Here is a 19,367-nt window from a genome sequence, read left to right on the forward strand (position 1 = left end):
ACATACAAAGATAAGTATTGCTATACATGTTTGCCTCAAAATACTCTGGGGAAGGAGGTAGGTATAGATGAAACAGGATTGGCCACATGTTGCTGTTGCTGAAGCTGGGAAATGAGTACATAGAGCACTGATTGCATTATTCTCTCTACTATTGCAAAGGCATACATTTTGTCACAAATTATTCCAGAGAATAGAAAATGAAACAACACTTCCAAATTTTTTTTATGAAGAAAGTATAACATTAATATTTAAACCAGGTAAAGTTCTCACAAAACTACGTAATTTATTGTTGTATTAACAAATATTACTTAATTCCGATATTACTTAAGAACACTGATGCAAAAATTCTCAAAATTTTACCTTACAGAATTTGGCAATGTATAACAAAAGTAAACATGCATTTACCTTTGACCCAGTAATTCCACTTTTTAAGAAATTTACCCTGAAGACACACTGACAACAATATGAAAATACATAAATGCTCATAAATATATTTGATTGAAAAAACCATGGCATATCCACACAACAGAGTACTGTACTATGTAGCTGTAAAAAACAAACGAGTATGACTTTTGTGAGCTAATCTGGGGTGCTTTCCAGGATATATTGTTAAGTGAAAAAAGCAAAGTTCAAAAGAACACACACATACGCACACAGAGTTACCTTTTGTGCAATAAATAAGGAGAAATAAGAAAATATATATTTAACTGCTTATTTTTTGTAAAAAGAAACACAAGAAGGAATAAACTAGAGTCTAATATGATTGGTTGCCCACAGGAGGTAGGTGAGAAGCAGTGAAGAGAATTGGGGTAAAGGGTGAAAGTGATACTTATGCAAGTATACCAATTTGTATCATTCTACTTTTGAAACTATGTTAATGTTTTACATACTCAAAAAACTTAATAAAGTCAAAAGCAATGAAGGGGAAAAAACTAAAATAAAGTACAAACATTAACAAATGAACTTAATTGTAATTTTTTTTTTTTTGGCCATACTGCACAGCATGCGGGATCTTATTTCCGCCACCAGGGATCAAACCTGTGCCCCCTGCAGTGGAAGCTGGGAGTCTTAACCACTGGACCACCAGGGAAGTCCCTTAATTGTATTTCAAATGAAAATCATAATGACACCAAAGAGGAGAAAAAAGGATTAACCCAAGTAACTTTTGAACATAATACTTAGACTATATGAAAGTATATGACAAACTATATTTGTCAGTTTAAGACAAAAGTAGCGATAAGCAAATATTGAACTGTTTCTCAAAGTGTTTCTGGTTTTTGACATGGTATGGGTTAGCAATTCTGAAACTGCTTCCTCTGCATTGCAGGATTGAGAAAATGAGTAAATATATTGAAGATGAGAGCCAGGTTTCCTATTGTTGAAGAAAGGAGTAATAAATATTGAAAGGGGGAAGACTAGAACAAATCCTGCTGTGCTAAAATGGATTGGGGATATCAGTATGAACTATAATTTAGTATATGGATTTATTACCCACATATTATGCATCGATGCATGTATGTATGTATATGTATTTCTTGTTTTTTGGTTCAGTCAACCGAAAGGGCCCAAAGCAAAGACACCCTAGTATCAATAAGCACGTGTAGCACCCAGATCTTGGTTTCTAAATACCATTCTCCACTAAAAGAACCTAGGGAACCAGAGCTCATTATTGTGCCAGAAAGCAAGGAAGTGCTAAAAAAAATGGTGGAAACATATCAAAAAAATGTATGAGCCAACTTGAGCATTAAAATAAATAATAATAATAGTAGAATATTCATGGAGTAAAATAAGAATAAATGAGTCCATCCTGATAAACATTAATAAATGAATGAATGAGAAAGGAAAGCTCTCCCTTATGGTAGACTACCAACTAATAAATATAAGCCAAAAGGTGGAGTTAGAAAATTATCATTTTGCACCCATCATAGTAATATCTCTTCAGCCGTGAATCATCACAAAAATTTGTGGGTGAAAGTTCAGTGAAGAAAGGATAGTTATATAATCTCAAAGTATCCCCTTACAAATTGCTTACTGCAAAGGAAAAAAGTCACTTTACTGTGAATTACCTAGTGAACACTACCTCACACCTTAACCAACTAACTAAAGTTTATATCATTAATAAGTGGAATATATTGACATTACCAGTCTTCTGATATGATGTCCTTAAAAGGACACAATGTCGTTCCTGTGGTATTTCCACTAAACATAACTGAATCTAATCAGTTATGTTAGATTACATACAGATTGAGGGGTATCCTAAAAATAACTTCAGATAAAAAAGGACAAAAGATGTTTATGACAACTAAATGATGCTGGACTAGGCTCCAGACCAGGGGTAAAGAACATAGCTATAGAGAATACTATTAGAATAAATGGTGAAATTTGAATAGGGATTGTGAGTTAGATCAAAGTTTCCCAAATGTTCTTGGTTCAAGGTGCCCTTAGTGTCTCGATAATTTTTTCATGGGGTTCCTGAGCCAAGAAAAAATCTAGTTCCAAACAACTTATTAAATATTTATGCCCTAAAATTTAGTTGCCATTTGCAAAACTAATACAGATAAATTGAAAGAAAAATATTTTTATTTCATTCTTAAATAACCACAATTACTTACTAATGGGATTTATGCAGCTACTGTGCACTGCACAACTTCTCAAACCTTGGAATCAGATTGGCCACGACCACACTTATTTCCTGCTCTACATTGATTTTTGCGCTGTACTTTTTATCACAAACACCAGAAAACCCAGCTTCCCAAATATATGACATATCCAAGGAATATGGCGCCATCTATTGTTAAAATTGTACATAGCCTCGAGTGAGTAGTTTTGCATAGTTTTTCTTGCCTTGAGAATTTAGAATTAAAATATCGCAGATATCCCCTAAGAATTCACTGTGGTGCTGTGGGGCACCCAGCGCACAGTTTGAGAACCACAGGATTAGATAATAGTGTTGTATCAATGTTACATTTCCTCATTTTGATACATATACTGTTGCTATGTAAGAGAATGTCCTTGTTCTTAGGAAATGAACATTGGAGTATTTATGAATAAAGAAAGATGTCTGCAAATTACTCTCAAATGACTTAGAAAAAAATGTGTGTATATTTGTGTATACATAGATAGTTAGCACAATTGATATAGTAAATGAGCAAAATATTAACAATGAATCTGGATAAGTGGTATACAAGGTTTTATTTCCCCCTACTATTCTTGAAATTTTTGAAATTATTTCAAAATAAAGATTTCTAAAAGATGAAATACAATATTATATTTCGAGGTGTATATACATATGTAGTAAAACAACTTTTAAATGGGTGGAAATTAAAAGCACCAACTCAAATAGTTGCGATGCTTTGTAGAGTGGGAAGAGGGATGTACATTTGGGGAAGAATACACACAATATTGCTGATGTTTTATTTGTTAAGGTTAAGTGGTGGATACACAGATATTCATCACATTATTCTTAATATCTTTAAGTATGTCCAACATATTTCATAATTTATTTTAAATAATACATATCTAGAATCTTTCTTAATACATAAAGATAAAAAAACACGAGTAAATGAAAGTACATGGCTGTTGTTTATTGGGGATTACCATGTATTTCATGTACATTATCTCCTGTAACCCTTTCCACCACTCCATGCCCATGTCATGCCAACTTAATGTATAATAGGGCTGACTCCAGAGCTCACATTCCTAACCCCCATACCGTATCTTCCAGCTCCATACACAGCTAATTCATGCTTCTCTTTCTTCTTTTTACCTTAGACTGGGAGAGAAAGCTAACCAACTTTCTAGCTTTTTCAATTTCAAACTAACTTAACACACCTAGTAAACAATGGCTGTACATATTCAAACCTTGAAAACATCAGTATGAAAAAACGGTAATAAATTTTAATCTTCAGCACATTTTACTGCTCTTATGCTCAATAGTATTATACCTAACCAGTCTTTAATAGTTGAAGATCTGACATTTTGCAATTACTCTTCTACAATACCAGTTCTATTACCGGGTCAGAGCTGAACTATCAAAGAAACAGACGTTTATTGATTTATCAAATCATACTGAGAGATTAACATCTGGAAAATCAGTATAAATCCAATTCTTTTAAGCTTTAAACTATCAAAATGCTAACTAGGACTTATATTTCATATTTGTAAAGAATTTTAGAAGCTTCATTGAACTAAGTTATATTGTTGATTATGAAAACAATCCAAAATAAGCTATTTTCTTACAAAGCATTTACTGTTTAAAAATTAAATTTTAAAATTAAAATGCTTGAAAATCTAATTTAAAATAACTGTTACAAAATTTTGAACCTCTAGTCACTATCTTCCTGCAATGTATTAATGATGCTTAAAGCTATGTGAGAACAGAAGCAATGCTGCCTTTGCCCTCGTAATTTACCGGGAAATTGGCAGCCATTCTTTTTCAGGGTACTAAATAATCATTTGTCAAGTTCTATTTATCTTCTGTAACTACAGATATTGACTCAAAAAACTACAGTTCCTCTCAGACTGATTTCTATTCTAGCAGATGCTTTTCTTCTCATCGCTTGCAATCAGAATAGAGTGGTTATCTTAGAATTCGTTATTATTCTACTGTTATATTATCAGCTAAAGGAGAGAACAGAAGATGGGGTTAAATTTACATGAGTAGCAGCGACAGAAGGTAAACAGAGCACACAGCTACAACCACACACACTTGATAGAACTAAAAGAGTGTAAGAAACGTCTAGTCTGAGCTTTCCGCCTGCAGATGAGAACTATGTAATATAAGATCAAGGACTAAACTAAAACCTGTCTTGACTCCAAATGGACAACCTTTTTTTTTTTAATGATAGGTACAAGATTCAGATCTTGCCTAATGGCCCTCTTCCAGAACCAAAGCCCGACTTCCCCACTTCCCTGGTTCCAGTTCTCAGGAGAAAGTCCTCTCAGGAAGCCCGAAGGGAAACATCATATTGGAAGATGGGTCAGTGGATCGGCCCATGGGTACTGAAGCATACACAAAAAGTACCCCAAAACGGACCGTGGTCTACTTCGAATATTTAGCGCCACTGGCCCTTGAACTAACCCATAATTCCAGCTACTTCCAGTCCGAGGATCTGCCCTGAATAGCCAGTAAATTTCTACCACTCTGCTGCGAACCTAACAAATGTCTATGTCCTGTCGCCCCCTGAACACAAGGGAGTGCCCTCCCGGCAGAGTAATCTCAGCAACCTGCCGAAGCCACCTTCCTGCCGAGGGACGCAGCCCGGACTAAATCCCGCGACCCCAGAGAACAGCCTCCGGAGCCTGGCGATGACGTCACGCTGCCCCTTTCTAGCATCGCGAGACTCTCTCCTCCCTCACCCCGTTCCCTAAGCTCCCAGCTGCCCGCGCCCGCTACCAGACAGAGGCAGGCATGGCAAGCCGCGGATCCGGGGTGGTGACGAGAGTAGCAGTTCCGCCATTGGTCGAGGAAGCCTGAGGGACGGGCCAGCGTGGGGAGCAAGGAGAGACCAAGGCGGTGGCCCCGAGAGAGCCAGAGCAATGGAGGCCAACATACCGAAGCGGAAGGAGCCTGGCAAGTCCCTGCGTATCAAAGTCATCTCCATGGGCAACGCTGAAGTGGGAAAAGTGAGTACCGCGCTGGGAGGGGCGGGACCACAGCGCAGCGGAGCGACGTGGCGATTGGCTGGGAAGGCGGCCACTCAACAGCTTGGGACCCAGCCTCCTTCCCGCCCCTGAGCAGGCCTGGGTGTCCTGGGGGATGCGGCTCGGCGGGGAAAACTCTCCTAACCTTTTTGACCTTTGGGTTGCCCACTTCCGACACATAAGAAGGTTTTCTAGTGGCTTCTAACCCTTGAATGTATCCCAAAGAGAGTAAGGAGGCCTGGGTCCTTATGTCAGATCGTTTTGCCTGGATACCATATTTGCGTTCTAGGTGGTCCGTCCAGGACTCAGAGGTGGAGAAAAAAAGTTTAGTTACCCCCAGCAGAGCTGGGGAGCCGAAGGGAACTTACTGGGACGTGTGTGAGGATGGGGATTTGTAAAATTTACTCCGCAGACGTGGAGGCCAGAATCTACATTTCATTTGTAAGAGAGCATAACTGATGCTGAAGGTGTTTCACAGGGTACGTGCAATGGATGTCAAGGAACCTGCATTATTTTGTTTTGTTCGTTTGTTTTGTTTTTATTTCTGGTAGTGTCACCACATCCATTATCTCAAAGAAGTCTTAGTTCCACTGCCTTTTTCTGTGCTGCTTCTACTGGCTGTCAGCTCTAAGCTCTCCCATAGTATGGGGGGAGGGAGGGCGAGAGGTGAATGGAGGTCTTTCCCCACATGAATTCTAAGACTGCCTCTTCTTCACCCAAATTGTCTCTCCTTCAGGGTAAATGGAAGCTGTTGGTTAAGAACCTTCCGAGGTCATCAAATCAGTGACTGAGACAGAATTAGAACCTGGGTGTTCACATTCATTGCAGTGCTCTCTTTCCATCATTATTTGCTGTCAAAAATCAACTCCCAGTAGGATCTACATGCCAAAAAAGCTGTTAATGGGAGTGTTTATGCCAGTGTCCTGCACATAGTTGATGCTCAGTAAATGTTTATTAGTGTCTTCTCTTTCCATTTAGTATTATCTTGTACTGTTTATGTATCTTTGTGTATGTGGGTATTAACATAGCTGAAAGTCTACAATTATTGAATGTCAGTTATGTGCCAGGCATTGTAAAGAAAAGAATAAAACCTCTAGAAGGTTATGTACTAAACTGGCTAAGTGAGTATGCTCACTTTTAAAATTTTACTATGCTTAATGGTGCAATGTTAGAAATAGCTTAAAATGCCCAGTGTGCCACCACATTTATGTAATATGGTTCTAGATTTATTAGCCCATGCAATTAGACAAGGGAAAGAAATAACATACAAAATGCTGGAAAGGAGAAAGAAAAATTATCCGTATTTGTTAATGATATGATTGTTTATCTGGAAACCCAAAGAGAATTAACTGAAACGCTATTAGAAAAGACAAAATTAATATACAAAACTTTACAGCTTTACTATATCAAATTATAATTGTTTGGACTATATAATTGAAAAACTTTTTTTTTTTTTTGCGGTACGCGGGCCCCTCACTGTTGTGGCCTCTCCCGTTGCAGAGCACAGGCTGTGGACGCGCAGGTTCAGCGGCCATGGCTCATGGGCCCAGCCGCTCTGTGGCACATGGGATCTTCCCGGACCAGGGCACGAACCTGTGTCCCCTGCATCGGCAGGCAGACTCCCAACCACTGCGCCACCAGGGAAGCCCTGAAAAACTATTTTAATTTACAATAACAACCAAAATAAAGGGCCTAGGTTTAAACTTACGAAGAAATAGGGAGCACCTAGGACCTATATGAAAAACATTTCTACAAAGGGCCACAAAATTACTTAGACAGATGGAAAGATATACTTTCTTCTTAATTAGGATCACTCAATATTTTAGAGATGTCAGTTCTTTAAAATAATCTACGAATGTGATTCAGTTCCAGTTAAAACAGCAATACTGTTTTTTTTCTTCAGAACATAGTAAAAGGTACTAAAGTCCTTATGAAAAATTAAATGTGAGAATCAGCAAGAAAATTATGGAAAAGAAATGAGAGGAGACTAACACTACCAGATATTAAAACATATTTTAAAGTTACAGTCTTTTCCTATTGATACTGGAGAGGAAATATAGGGACATCAGTGGAACAGAATGGAGTCCAGAAATGAACCCAAACATATAAGGAAATTCAGTTTACAACAAATATAGTTAAACTGGGAAAGTAGGGACCATTTAGTAAACACTTTTACAACAACTTTCTACTATTTGGGGGTGGAGTGGATTCCTATTGAATGCCTTTCTCAAAGATAAATTTTTCACAGATAAAAGATTTAAATGTAATTTAAGAATTTTGCCTTAGTTATAAAAGTAATACATACTCATTTTAAAGAATTCGGAAAATATAGGAAGATATACAGATAAATAATTTCAAGTTAAAAATTAAGGCATGCCCTAGTAAATAATCCTTGCATCAAAGGGCAAATCAAAGCAAATGACAAAATAACTAGAAAGCAATGAAAGGAGAGAATGCATGCCAAAATCTTCAGGGCAAATTTAAAGCTGTAGTGAAGGGAAAATGCATTATCTTACTCATTTCTAAAAAAGGGAGATTAAAAACTAAAGGAACATAATAGTTGTACAACTTTGTGAATATGCCTAGAACCGCTGAATTGTACGCCTTAAAAGTATGAATATTATGGTATATTATGGTATGGAATTTTAAAAAGTAAAGGAACTTAAGACAGAAGAAAAAGGACACAAAATTCACCAAGAGAAAGAGAGAATTCCCTGGAAAGATTAATGAAAAAGAAAAATGCCTAAAATTTTATTTAAGAAAAATAGAGAAAGCAAAAAATTACAAGATTAATACTGAAAAGGAGACATAATCACATACTGGAAGAAACTGAAAGAAAGACTAGAGACTACTACATTCAGTTCTGTGGGAGCACATTTCAAAATGTAGAGGAAATGGAGGATTTCTTAGCTAAATATAAATTACCAAAATTGACTCAAAAAGTAGAAAACCCAAATGACCAGTCACTTAAGGAGAAGTTGGAAAAGCAATTAAAAGACTTACTATCCAAAAAGGTATCAGGATCAGATGGCTTCATGAACAAGCTTTATTTAAGCTCTAAATAACGCATAATTTCAGTTAAGTTATTCCAAGGCAAAGAAAAAGATGAACAGCACTCCAATTTATTTATGTAAAGTCATGATAACTTAAATAGCAAAACTTGATATAGTATCAAAAAAGAAAAGTATATACCATTTTTACATATACATACAGATGCATAATTCCTAAATATCCACAAATAGAATTCAGCAACATATCAAAACAATTTCACTATTAGCAACTAGGGTTTATCCCACGGAGTGCAAACTTGGTTAAACATCAAGAAGTTAATCAACATAATTTGTTATATGAACTGATTACTAGAGAAAGTATTTTCTGTACTGTAAAAAAGAAAATGATATAATCAACCTAATAAACACTTTAAGCAAAATCAGAATAAAATGAAACTACTTAAATATGAAAAATAATGTTTTTTATTATTATTTTTAAAACAATAGTTATTGTTAACCAACAGCAAACATACCAAATGGTAAGTCCATTTCCTTTAAAATTAGATGCAGAAAAGGATACATACTATTTTCTTTTATTATTCAGCATTGTTTTAGAGGTTCTGGAGATGCAGTAAGAAAAAGGAGATTCCCAAGGGCTTAACTCCCTCAATGGGGGAATTTCTCTGTGGTCTTTGTTTATATCCAATTAGCTTTCTGCATTGGCATCAGTTTACCCCAGAATCCCAGCCCAGTTCTCAGTGTCCTCTAGGATCTGATCCTGATGTTCTTACCATTGACTCTTCATATCAACCAACTCTGAAGACTGCCCTAATTCTAGATTTCCAGTTATAGTAAATATTTTCCTGTTAAGTCAGTTGAATTGGTTTCCCTTACTTGCAGTCAAAAGTACCCACATCGTACAGTATTATATATACTTCTCTGGAGTTTGCTTTCTCTCTCTCTTTTTTTTTAAAATGACATCCAGGCTTTATTTATTTATTTTATTTATTTATTTTTTGGCTGTGTTGGGTCTTCATTGCTGCGCACAGGCTGTCTCTAGTTGCAGCGAGCGGGGGCTACTCTTCATTGCAGTGCGCGGGCTTCTCATTGCAGTGGCTTCTCTTATTGTGGAGTGCGGGCTCTAGGCACATGGGCTTCAGTAGTTGCGGCATGTGGGCTCAGTAGTTGTGGCTCACGGGCTCTAGAGCACAGGCTCAGTAGTTGTGGTGCACAGGCTTAGTTGCTCCGTGGCATGTGGAATCTTCCCAGACCAGGGATCAAACCTGTGTCCCCTGCATTGACAGGGGGATTCTCAACCACTGCACCACCAGGGAAGTCCTGCTTTTTCTCTCTTAACAGTAGATTGTGGTGATTCCTCCAATTATCTGACATAGCTCCAGTCACTCTTTTTCATGGTTGCATAATAGTCCGTGACATGCAAGTATCCCCTCTATTAATGAGAATTCACTTGTTTCCCTTTTTCTCTACTACAAACAATCTTGCTATAATACATTTCTATAGGTATATATATCCTTAAATACCTGGACTAGATTCCCAGGGGTAGAACTGCTGAGTTGAATAGCACATTTTAAAATTTTAGTAGCAATTGCCAATTGCTCTTCAAAAAGGTGTGTTTCTACCAGTAATATGCTGGTACATTTCCCCTAACTCCCTGCCAACACAGTATTGTCATTCTTTCGATTGCTACTGATCTGGTTAGTGGGAAGTAATTTCATTGTTACTTTAATTTGCATTTCACTGACCACAGATGAAGCTGAGCATCTTTTCAAATGCTTATTGAACATTTGGATTTGCTTTTCTGTGAATTGCTCAATTTATAGTCCCTGCCTATTTTTCTGTCGGATAATGTGTCTTTCTTACCAGTTTTTCTGGTTGGGGGACGTTAGAGTTATTAACTTTTTGCCGGTCATATGAGTTACAGATATTTGCCCCAGTATGTTGTCTTTTAATACTTTTATATTTTACCATACAATTGATTTTATTATTATTTGTATATACTCAATTATGCCTATCTTTTTAAAATTGAAATATAGTTGGCGTATAATATTATGTTAGCTCCAGGTGTACTACATAGTGATTTGACATTTGCATATGTTATGAAATGATCACCACAAGTCTAGTAACCAGCTGTCCCCATACAAAGTTATTACAATATTATTGACTATATTCCTTATGCTGTATAACACATCCTAGTAGCTTACGTTTTGTAAGTGGAGGTTTGTACCTGTTAATCCCATTCATCTATTTCACTTCCCCATCCCCCGTACCCTCTGGCAACCACCCATTTGTTCTCTGTATCTATGAGTCTGTTTCTGTTTTGTTTGTTTGCTTTGTTTTTTAGATTCTACATATAAGTGAGATCATATGCTAGTTGTCTTTCTTTGACTTATTTCACTTAGCATAATTCCCTCTAGAATTCATTCATGTTTTCACAAATGGTAAGGTTTCATTTTTTTAAAATAGCTGAGTAATATTCCATTTTTATATGTCACATCTTCTTTATCCATTCGTCTACGGATGGACACTTAGGTTGCTTCCATATCTTGGCTATTGTAAATAATGCTGCAGTGAACATTGGGGTGCATATATTTTTTCGAATTGGTGTTTTTGTTTTCTTCAGGTATATACCCACAGGTGAAATTGCTGGATCATATGGTAGTTCTATTTTATTTTTTTTAGGAACCACCATACTGTTTTCCATGTGGCTGCACCAATTTACAATCCCACCAGCATTGCACGAGGGTTCCTTTTTTTTTCACATCTTCTCTAACACTTGTCATTTATTGTCTTTTTGATGATAGACATTCTGACAGGTGTAAAAGGTGATATCTCATTGTGGTTTTGATTTGCATTTCCCTAATGATTAGTGGTGCTGAGCATCTTTTTCATGTGCCTGTTGACCATCTGTATGTCTTCTTTGGAAAAATGTCTATTCAGATCCTCTGCCCATTTTTTTATTGGGTTTTTTTGATGTTGAGTTGTCTGTGTTCTTTCTATATTTTGAATATTAACCCCTTATCAGATATATCGTTTGCAAGTATATTCTCTCAGTCAGTAGGCTACCTTTTCATTTTGTTGATAGTTTCCTTTGCTGTGCAAAAGCTTTTTAGTTTGATGTAGCCCCATTTGTTTATTTTTACTTTTGTCTCTCTTGCCTGAAAAGACAGATCCAAAAAAATTTTGCTAAGACTGATGTCAAAGAGTGTACTACCTATGTTTTCTTCTAGGAGTTTTATGGTTTCAGGACTTAGATTTAAGTCTTTAATCCATTTTGACTTTATTTTTGTATATGGTGTGAGAAAGTAGTCCAGTTGATTCTTTTACATATAGCTGTCCAGTTTTCCCAACACCATTTATTGAAGGGGGTGTGTTTTACCATTATATATTCTTCCCTCTTTGTCATTGATTAATTGACCATATAAGTGTGTGTTTGTTTCTGGGCTCTCTATTCTGTTCCATTGATATATGTGTCTGTTTTTGTGTCAATAACCTACTGTTTTGATTACTGTCATTTTGTAGTATAGCTTGAAATCAGGGGGTATCATACCTCCAGCTTTGTTCTTTTTTCAAGATTGCTTTGGCTATGCCTGTCTTTTTTTTTTTTTTTTTCTTTATTGGAGTATGGTTGCTTTACAATGTTGTGTTAGCCTCCACTGCACAACAAAATGAATCAGCCATACACATACAGATTATGCCTGTCTTTTATGGTTTCTGGGTTTTCTTTCTTGGTTGAAAAGGTTTCCCTAAGGTTGTACATATATTGCACATTTTCTTCTGAAATTTTTATTGTTTTATTTTTAAATGCTTAAATCATAAATTTATCTGTAATTTATTTTTGTATATAGGGAAATTCAGGGCCCAACTTAATTTTTTTCCTGATGGATATGCAATTATGCCAGCAACATTTTACTAAATAGATTTTTTTTTCCCATTGACTTTAAATATCACCTTTGTCACTTTTAAAATTTTTATATATAATGGGATCTATTTCTGAGCTCTCTGTTCTGTTCTACTGACCTACTTGTCTATTCTTATGCCAGTATAATACTCTCTCAGTTTCAGACTGTATTTTAATATTTGTCAATACAAATTCCCACCTCTTTCTACTGCCCTGCCCCTTTCCTGTTTTTCATACTTGGATTAGTTCTTCTCAGATAACTGTTCTTTCATATGAATTTTAGGGTAATTCTATTAGGCAAAAAAAAGATTCAAACCTTAAGATTATTTTTTCAAAACTTAAGATTTTAATTGGTTAAGATTTTAATTGGGACTGCATTAAAAAAGTACCTAAAAAATCTATTTAAGAAAATAGAGAAAGCAAAAAAGTCTCTCTATATTTATGTTATTTAACTTAGTTTATAAGATCCTAAGGTCCGGGAACCCTGTCTCTTTGGTTATAGGGAGTGGTTATTCATACCATTAATTAAATGTGAATCTCTTTATTAGGGCTAGTGTTTAAATAGTGTACTGGAATTAAAGGACTTCCAGGTCCCTTAATCTCATGAATAATTTAGAAAAAGGCTGTATTTATTATTCTAGGATATTGTGAGAGAAAACATTTGAGAAGTGCTTTCAACCTGTAAAGTGTTTTTTAAAAGTATAGCCTCTTAGCAGTACTCACTCCAAAGAAGTTTTTCCTTCAGTTCACAATGAGCTTATTAAGTACTTTTTAAAGCAACTGTCCTATTTAATATAGATTGACGTTCATCAGGAAAGTATTTGAGCAGAATAAGCTTCATGACCAGCACTTCAAGTAAATTATGTTTCATGAGTGCTAAGGATCGCCATTAACGTACAAGTCATTTTAATTCAGTTTTTCATTGGCACTGAGCTAATTGCTCAGATATAAAGTTATAAGATATAAAGAAGTAAAATACTGGTGCTTGCCCTCAAGTAGTTTACTGTCTAGCTGAAGAAGTAAGATAAATATGCACATGTGAAAAGATAACAAGGCAGTGAATAATTGATAACTATTACATTATATATGTATATATACATTTATATACATATATAGTATATGTACTGTATACACATATAGTATATAAAAAGTTTTAGAGAAGTTCAGATGTAGGCAAGATCTCTTATAACCTGGAAGCTCAGAGTTTGCACTGGACCTTAAAGGATAAGTAAGATTTGGAAAGAAGGGAGAAAGCTCTTTCCAAGTAGAGAGAAAAGTAATGACAAAAGTCAGGCCTGGAAAAAAAAAAAAAAAAAAAAGTCAGGCTTGGGAGTTTTGCAGAAATGGAGGGTTTATATTCGAAGGGTTTAGACAGAAAAGACAGATTAGGGCCAGATTATGGAGGATCTTGAATAACGGACAAAGGAATTTGGATGCTGAACTCTTGGCAGTGAGAAGCCACTGAAGATTTTTGAGTTAGGGAAGTGAAATAACATTAGTGGTATGCAGTGCTGATTGAAGTTGGGAGGGAAAGGGAACGTAAAGACCAATAAAGAATTTCCTGTAGTTGTAGTTGTACAGAAGTAGATGATGAAGACTTAAACCAGAATGGTACCAGTGGGAATTGGAGTGAGGAGAAAGATGGAAGAAACATTCAAAAGAAGATTTAGAGAGACTCAGAATCAAATGTGACTTTAATAATTTAATACCCTGTAATTGGGAAAATGGTGGTTTTATTAACAGAACTAGGATGTGAGCAGGATTTGCTGTTTTTATGTATAAGACTGGTTCATTTTTGGGTATTTTGAGTTTGTGGAACAGTGAGTGGGGCATCTAAGTAGAAATTAGTCTGGTAGATATTTGGAGATGTGGATCTGGTCTGGGGAGGGAGGTCAAGGTAGATACATATTTTGGTATTATTATTAAAAATATACGAGCAGAAGAGGTCTTCAAAAGAAAAGAGAAGGACTTCCCTGGTGGCTCAGTGATTAAGAATCCGCCTGCCAATGCAGGGGACATGGATTCAATCCCTGGTCCGGGAAGATCCCACGTGCCGCTGAGCAGCTAAGCCCGTGCGCCACAACTGCTGAGCCTGCGCTCTAGAGCTGGGGAGCCACAACTACTGAGCCCATGTGCCACAACTACTGAAGCCCTCGTGCCTAGAGCCCGTGCTCCACAACAAGAGAAGCCACCACAAGGAGAAAACCATGCACCACAAGAAGCGTAGCCCCTACTCGCTGCAACTAGAGAAAACCCACGCGCAGCAACGAAGACCCAACACAGCCAAAAATAAATAAATAAATAAAAATAATTTATTAAAAAAAAAAAGAAAAGAGAACAAGGATTGAACACTAAACTGAAAACATACCCATATTTGGTATTAAGGGAAGAATTTTTAAATAATTTTTCTTTAAAATCTTCACCTTTAGTATTTGTTTCAGTTATTTTATAGTTTTGGCTTTGGAAAAGCTTTGTGTCTCGTGGTGAATGAAGAAACCATAATGAAGAAATGTGCTTATTTTGTATACGTTCCCAGAGTGTCTTTACTAAAAGCATGTATTTTTACCTTTTTAGAGCTGTATTATAAAGCGATACTGTGAGAAAAGATTTGTGTCTAAATACCTTGCAACAATTGGAATTGACTATGGAGTCACAAAGTGAGTACATATATTCTTTCCTTGGGCTTGCAAATTACATAGAAATTCAGAACCCTTCTAAACTGATCTGTCTTGAAATGGAGAGTCTGAAGATAAACTGGGACACATAAGAATGAGACCTTTACAGATAGTAGTAATCACATCATTTGTTCATCATGGAGTACCTTCTGTTTGCCAGGCTTCGTGTGGGGTGTAGGGTCTGGTGATGAGCAAGTCTGCACGAAGCCTGCCTGGCAGATGTAGCTTTTCAGGAAGCATGTTTCTATATAAGCAGGTCTCGTTAGCAGGTATATTTTTAGAGAATTTTGAAATATTCTCTCCCAAAAGCCTAAATATTATGTGGAAAATTTTCTATCAGAGAACTTCCTTTTATGATCTTTACATCCTATTAGAATCCAGCAAAAATGATCTGGGAAGAGTAAAATTAGGTATAAATGGGGATTTATTTGGAGATGAATCAAGGGTGGGTTGAGCTTGGGGAGATAGGGTCACATTAACAGGAAATTACACTGGGGGAAAGTAGAATTGGGGTAGACAGCACATCCCCAAAGGTGGAATTTTAGGTGCTCACTGTTCAGACCCCAACCTGCCCCTTCCCTTCTCTCTTATCTCATTCTTTTACACACTTTACTCTCCACCCATGCTGAATTTGTGCCATCATACTTTCCTATCTCAGTGCCATCATTCATTCTGTCCACCTGAAATGTCCTTTCCCCTCATCTCTCCGCCTGTCAATCTCCTCAAGGTACAAAGTGTAACTGTTCCCATATGGCTTTCTGAACAGCTCCTTTATCAGTCAGGACTCATTTTAGTTGAAAATGACAGAAATATTAAAATTCTCTGCTATTCATGGGTCTTAGCATAAATTGTCTTGTGTTATCATTTGTATATGTTTAATGTCTCCTGCTAGATTTAAAGCTCCATTAAGAAGGGGCTATTAGTATAAATTATCTGCAAGTGCCTGGTACAGTGCTTATACATAGTCGATACTCAATAAATAATTATTGTTAGGTAAGGTGATACATCTGAAGAGGAAGTTTGCAACATTAGAATATGAGGGCAACATTCAAGAAGGTAGACTAAAGTGTAGGGTGTATCTATACTTCAGGGCACAGGATTTCATCAGTTATATGGTAGGATATCCTATTCAAGGCAGTTTTGTTTTGAATCCATGTTAAGTAGCTAATTTATTCATTTAAGAAATAAGAGTTACCATGTTATGCCCTAGAACTGTGGTTTATTCAACAGACTACAGTCATCTCTCAATATCCAAGGGATGTTGGTTCCAGGATCCCCTGTGGATGCCAAAATCTGCAGATGTTCAAGTCCCTTATATAAAATAGTGTAGTATTTGCATGTAACCTATGCACATCCTCTCAATACTTTAAATCATCTCTATAATACCTAATACAATATATCAATAAATAGTTTTAAATACAGTGTTAATGCTATGTAAATATATAGTTGCCACCTTGTGGCAAATTCAAGTTTTGCTTTTTAGAACTTTCTGGAATTTTTTTCTGAATATTTTTGATCCAAGTTTAGTCGAATCCATGGATACAGAGCCTTCCGTAAGGCTGACTGTATTGTTTCTGGTTGATTTTTTATTTTTATTTTTTGTCTTATGGTGAGGAGGAGAATATGATTGACAGAAACCCAACTCAAGCCAAAAAAAAATTCAGCTCACATAATCCAACTATAAGGATGTAGCTGGGCCTCAGAGATCGCTGGAACCAGGGAGAGAATATAACCTGGTCCTTCCATGACGTGTTTCTCTCTACCTTTTGGCTCCTTCTCCACAGCTGCTGGTAGCTCTCAAGTTTACCAAAACTAATCACAAATTTAAAAAATACCAGGTAAGGTTTTGATTGTCCAGGTGGAGATAGGTGCCTTTCCCCAGCTCAGTTAACTGTGGCCAGCAGAGTGGCATCAAAAAAGAAGATGGAAGAACCCATTTAAACCACAGTTGGGAGAAGGAGGGTACTCTTTTGGGCAGTCAAAACAATAGATTCGTATATGTATAGCTGATTCACTTTGTTATAAAGCAGAAACTAACACACCATTGTAAAGCAATTATACTCCAATAAAAATGTTAAAAGACAAAACAAAACAAAAATAGATTCCCACTCCATCCTTCAGATTTCAGTATACTTAAGAATTAGTTGTAGAGTTTGTGAAAATGAATATTCCTAAGGCCCACCCACTAAGATTCTGATTCACGGGATCTGAGGTGGGGCACAGGACTACATTTTAAACACTCTCCCCATATTTCCATATAATGATGCAGGTGGTCTTCAGGCCACAATTTAGGAAAGCAAGCACTGGTTTGAGGTAATGAATTACCATTTTTCTCAAGGTAATTTCCTCTGTCAGACTTCTGAATTAAATTGACCTCTTTTGAGTTTCAATTTGTGAACACATTTGTGTTACTTCCTGATTTTATAAACTTCAGTTCCATCCCTTCTCAGCTGCTATCTGGCAAAACTTTCTAATATAAATTGTTACACGAGATCTAATGCAGGTGCTCTCAAACTCTGTTGTTGTTTTGTTTTGCTGTTCTCACACTGTCTTTTGTAAGATGGATCCTGATTTCACAGATGTTAAAATGAAAACAAATTTGCATCTTAGAATTGATGAAATATGGCAGAGAATTCAGGAATGAAGAAATCATGGTGATTAGTAGTTACTTTGATTGAAATATACAAGTAATATAAAACAACTGTAGGAATTACGGTTTCAGAAAAGAAAGTGGAAAAAAAAGTGAAAAAAAAGTAATAGAGGATATTATAAACTTGGACAGGGAACAATAATCATAAATAAGCCAGGAGGTAGTATAGAAACAATGGGAACAGGTGCTGCTGTCCTTGTAGTCCATGGGAGGGACTCTTATCAATGCTGTCTAAACTGAAACATGCTACTTAAAAAAACATAACTTTAATCTGTTAATTTATTGCTAATAATCTCCATTTTTAACCTTACAGGAATGTTTTTAGGAAATACTGTTTCTGTAGTAAAGAGCATTTATATTTAAAGCTCAATAATTCCTCCCAGTTTACATCAGTTTCTTTTTTTTTCTTTTGTTAAATTCAGTGAGATGTAAATTTTACGCTTTTAAATTAATATAATCCCAATTTTATAAAAATATTTATGTCTATCAGTCTTATCTATGTACACAAAGAAGTCTACAGTAATGTTCATCTATATTAATGAAGGTTTTTCTTCTGGGTGGTAAGATTTGGGATAACTTTTAAACTTTCATCTTTCTACTTTTCTTTAGTGTTTGAATTATTTATGAAGTTTCATTCATTCATTTTCCAATAGTGATTTTAATTTTTTTTTTGTATGTGAACATTCATAGAAGCTATATTTCTAGTAGCGCCAAGTTAGAAACAACTCAACTGTCCATCAACAGATTAATGGATAAACAAACTGTGGCATATTCATGTGATGGAGTGCTACTCAGCAACGAGAGGAACAAACTATTCATATATGCAGCAACATAGATAAACCCTAAAATAATAATGTTGAGTAAAAGAAGGTAGACAAAAAAGTGAACACACCGTATGATTCCACATATATCCAGTTCTAGAAAAAGTAAACTGACCTAATAGTGACTGACAGCAGATCAGTGGTTGGCTAAGCAGGGCAGGAAGGGCAGGAAGGAGGGGTTTCAAAGGGGCCCAAGGAAACGAGTGATACGTTCATTGTCTTGACTGTGGTGATGGCTTCACAGGCGTAGACATATGTCAAACTCATCAAATTATATACTTTAAACATGCGCAGCTTACTGTACATCAATTATACTAAAGTAAAGCCGTCCTAAAGAAGGAGGAGGAGGGAAGGTGGCAGCCCTTGGCCCCGTGGTGGAGACCAGTCACTCCTCTGCTCTCCTGGTTGGGTGCAGATGTGAGTGTGGGGTTTATCTACAGAATCTTGTCTCCTCTGCCATCCAGGTATTCTTTACCTACACAGCTGTGTCTCCCCCAGTTGTTCCAGGTTTCTCAAAGGCAGGGCAGTGCCTTCTGTGTCCAGCCTCTCCTGGGGTTGACCATTCTAGTCTGGTCACATATTTGCAGAGATGGGCAGCCAAGATAGGGAGGTTCTGTAACATCTGGTGCGTGGGCTCTGCTGCTTCAGAGGGCAGAAATGGGGCCACAC

At 36.5% G+C, this 19,367-nt stretch overlaps 1 protein-coding gene across 1 annotated transcript in view; it reads left to right on the top strand.

Annotated features, from left to right (window-relative positions):
• Nucleotides 1–5,371: 5,371 nt before the first annotated feature.
• The window catches only part of DNAJC27 (DnaJ heat shock protein family (Hsp40) member C27), a 43,080-nt gene continuing 29,084 nt past the window's right edge, over nucleotides 5,372–19,367 (top strand). The window contains exons 1-2 of the mRNA XM_022574309.3: nucleotides 5,372–5,625; nucleotides 15,127–15,209. Coding sequence (XP_022430017.1) covers nucleotides 5,539–5,625; nucleotides 15,127–15,209 — 170 coding nt within the window. The 5' untranslated portion in view covers nucleotides 5,372–5,538. The remainder of the gene's footprint in view (nucleotides 5,626–15,126; nucleotides 15,210–19,367) is intronic.

Source organism: Delphinapterus leucas, chromosome 13 (assembly GCF_059928025.1).
Source record: "Delphinapterus leucas isolate spDelLeu-1000000601 "Yukka" chromosome 13, BTC_Dleu_Yukka2, whole genome shotgun sequence".
NCBI classification, from domain to species: Eukaryota; Metazoa; Chordata; class Mammalia; order Artiodactyla; family Monodontidae; genus Delphinapterus; species Delphinapterus leucas.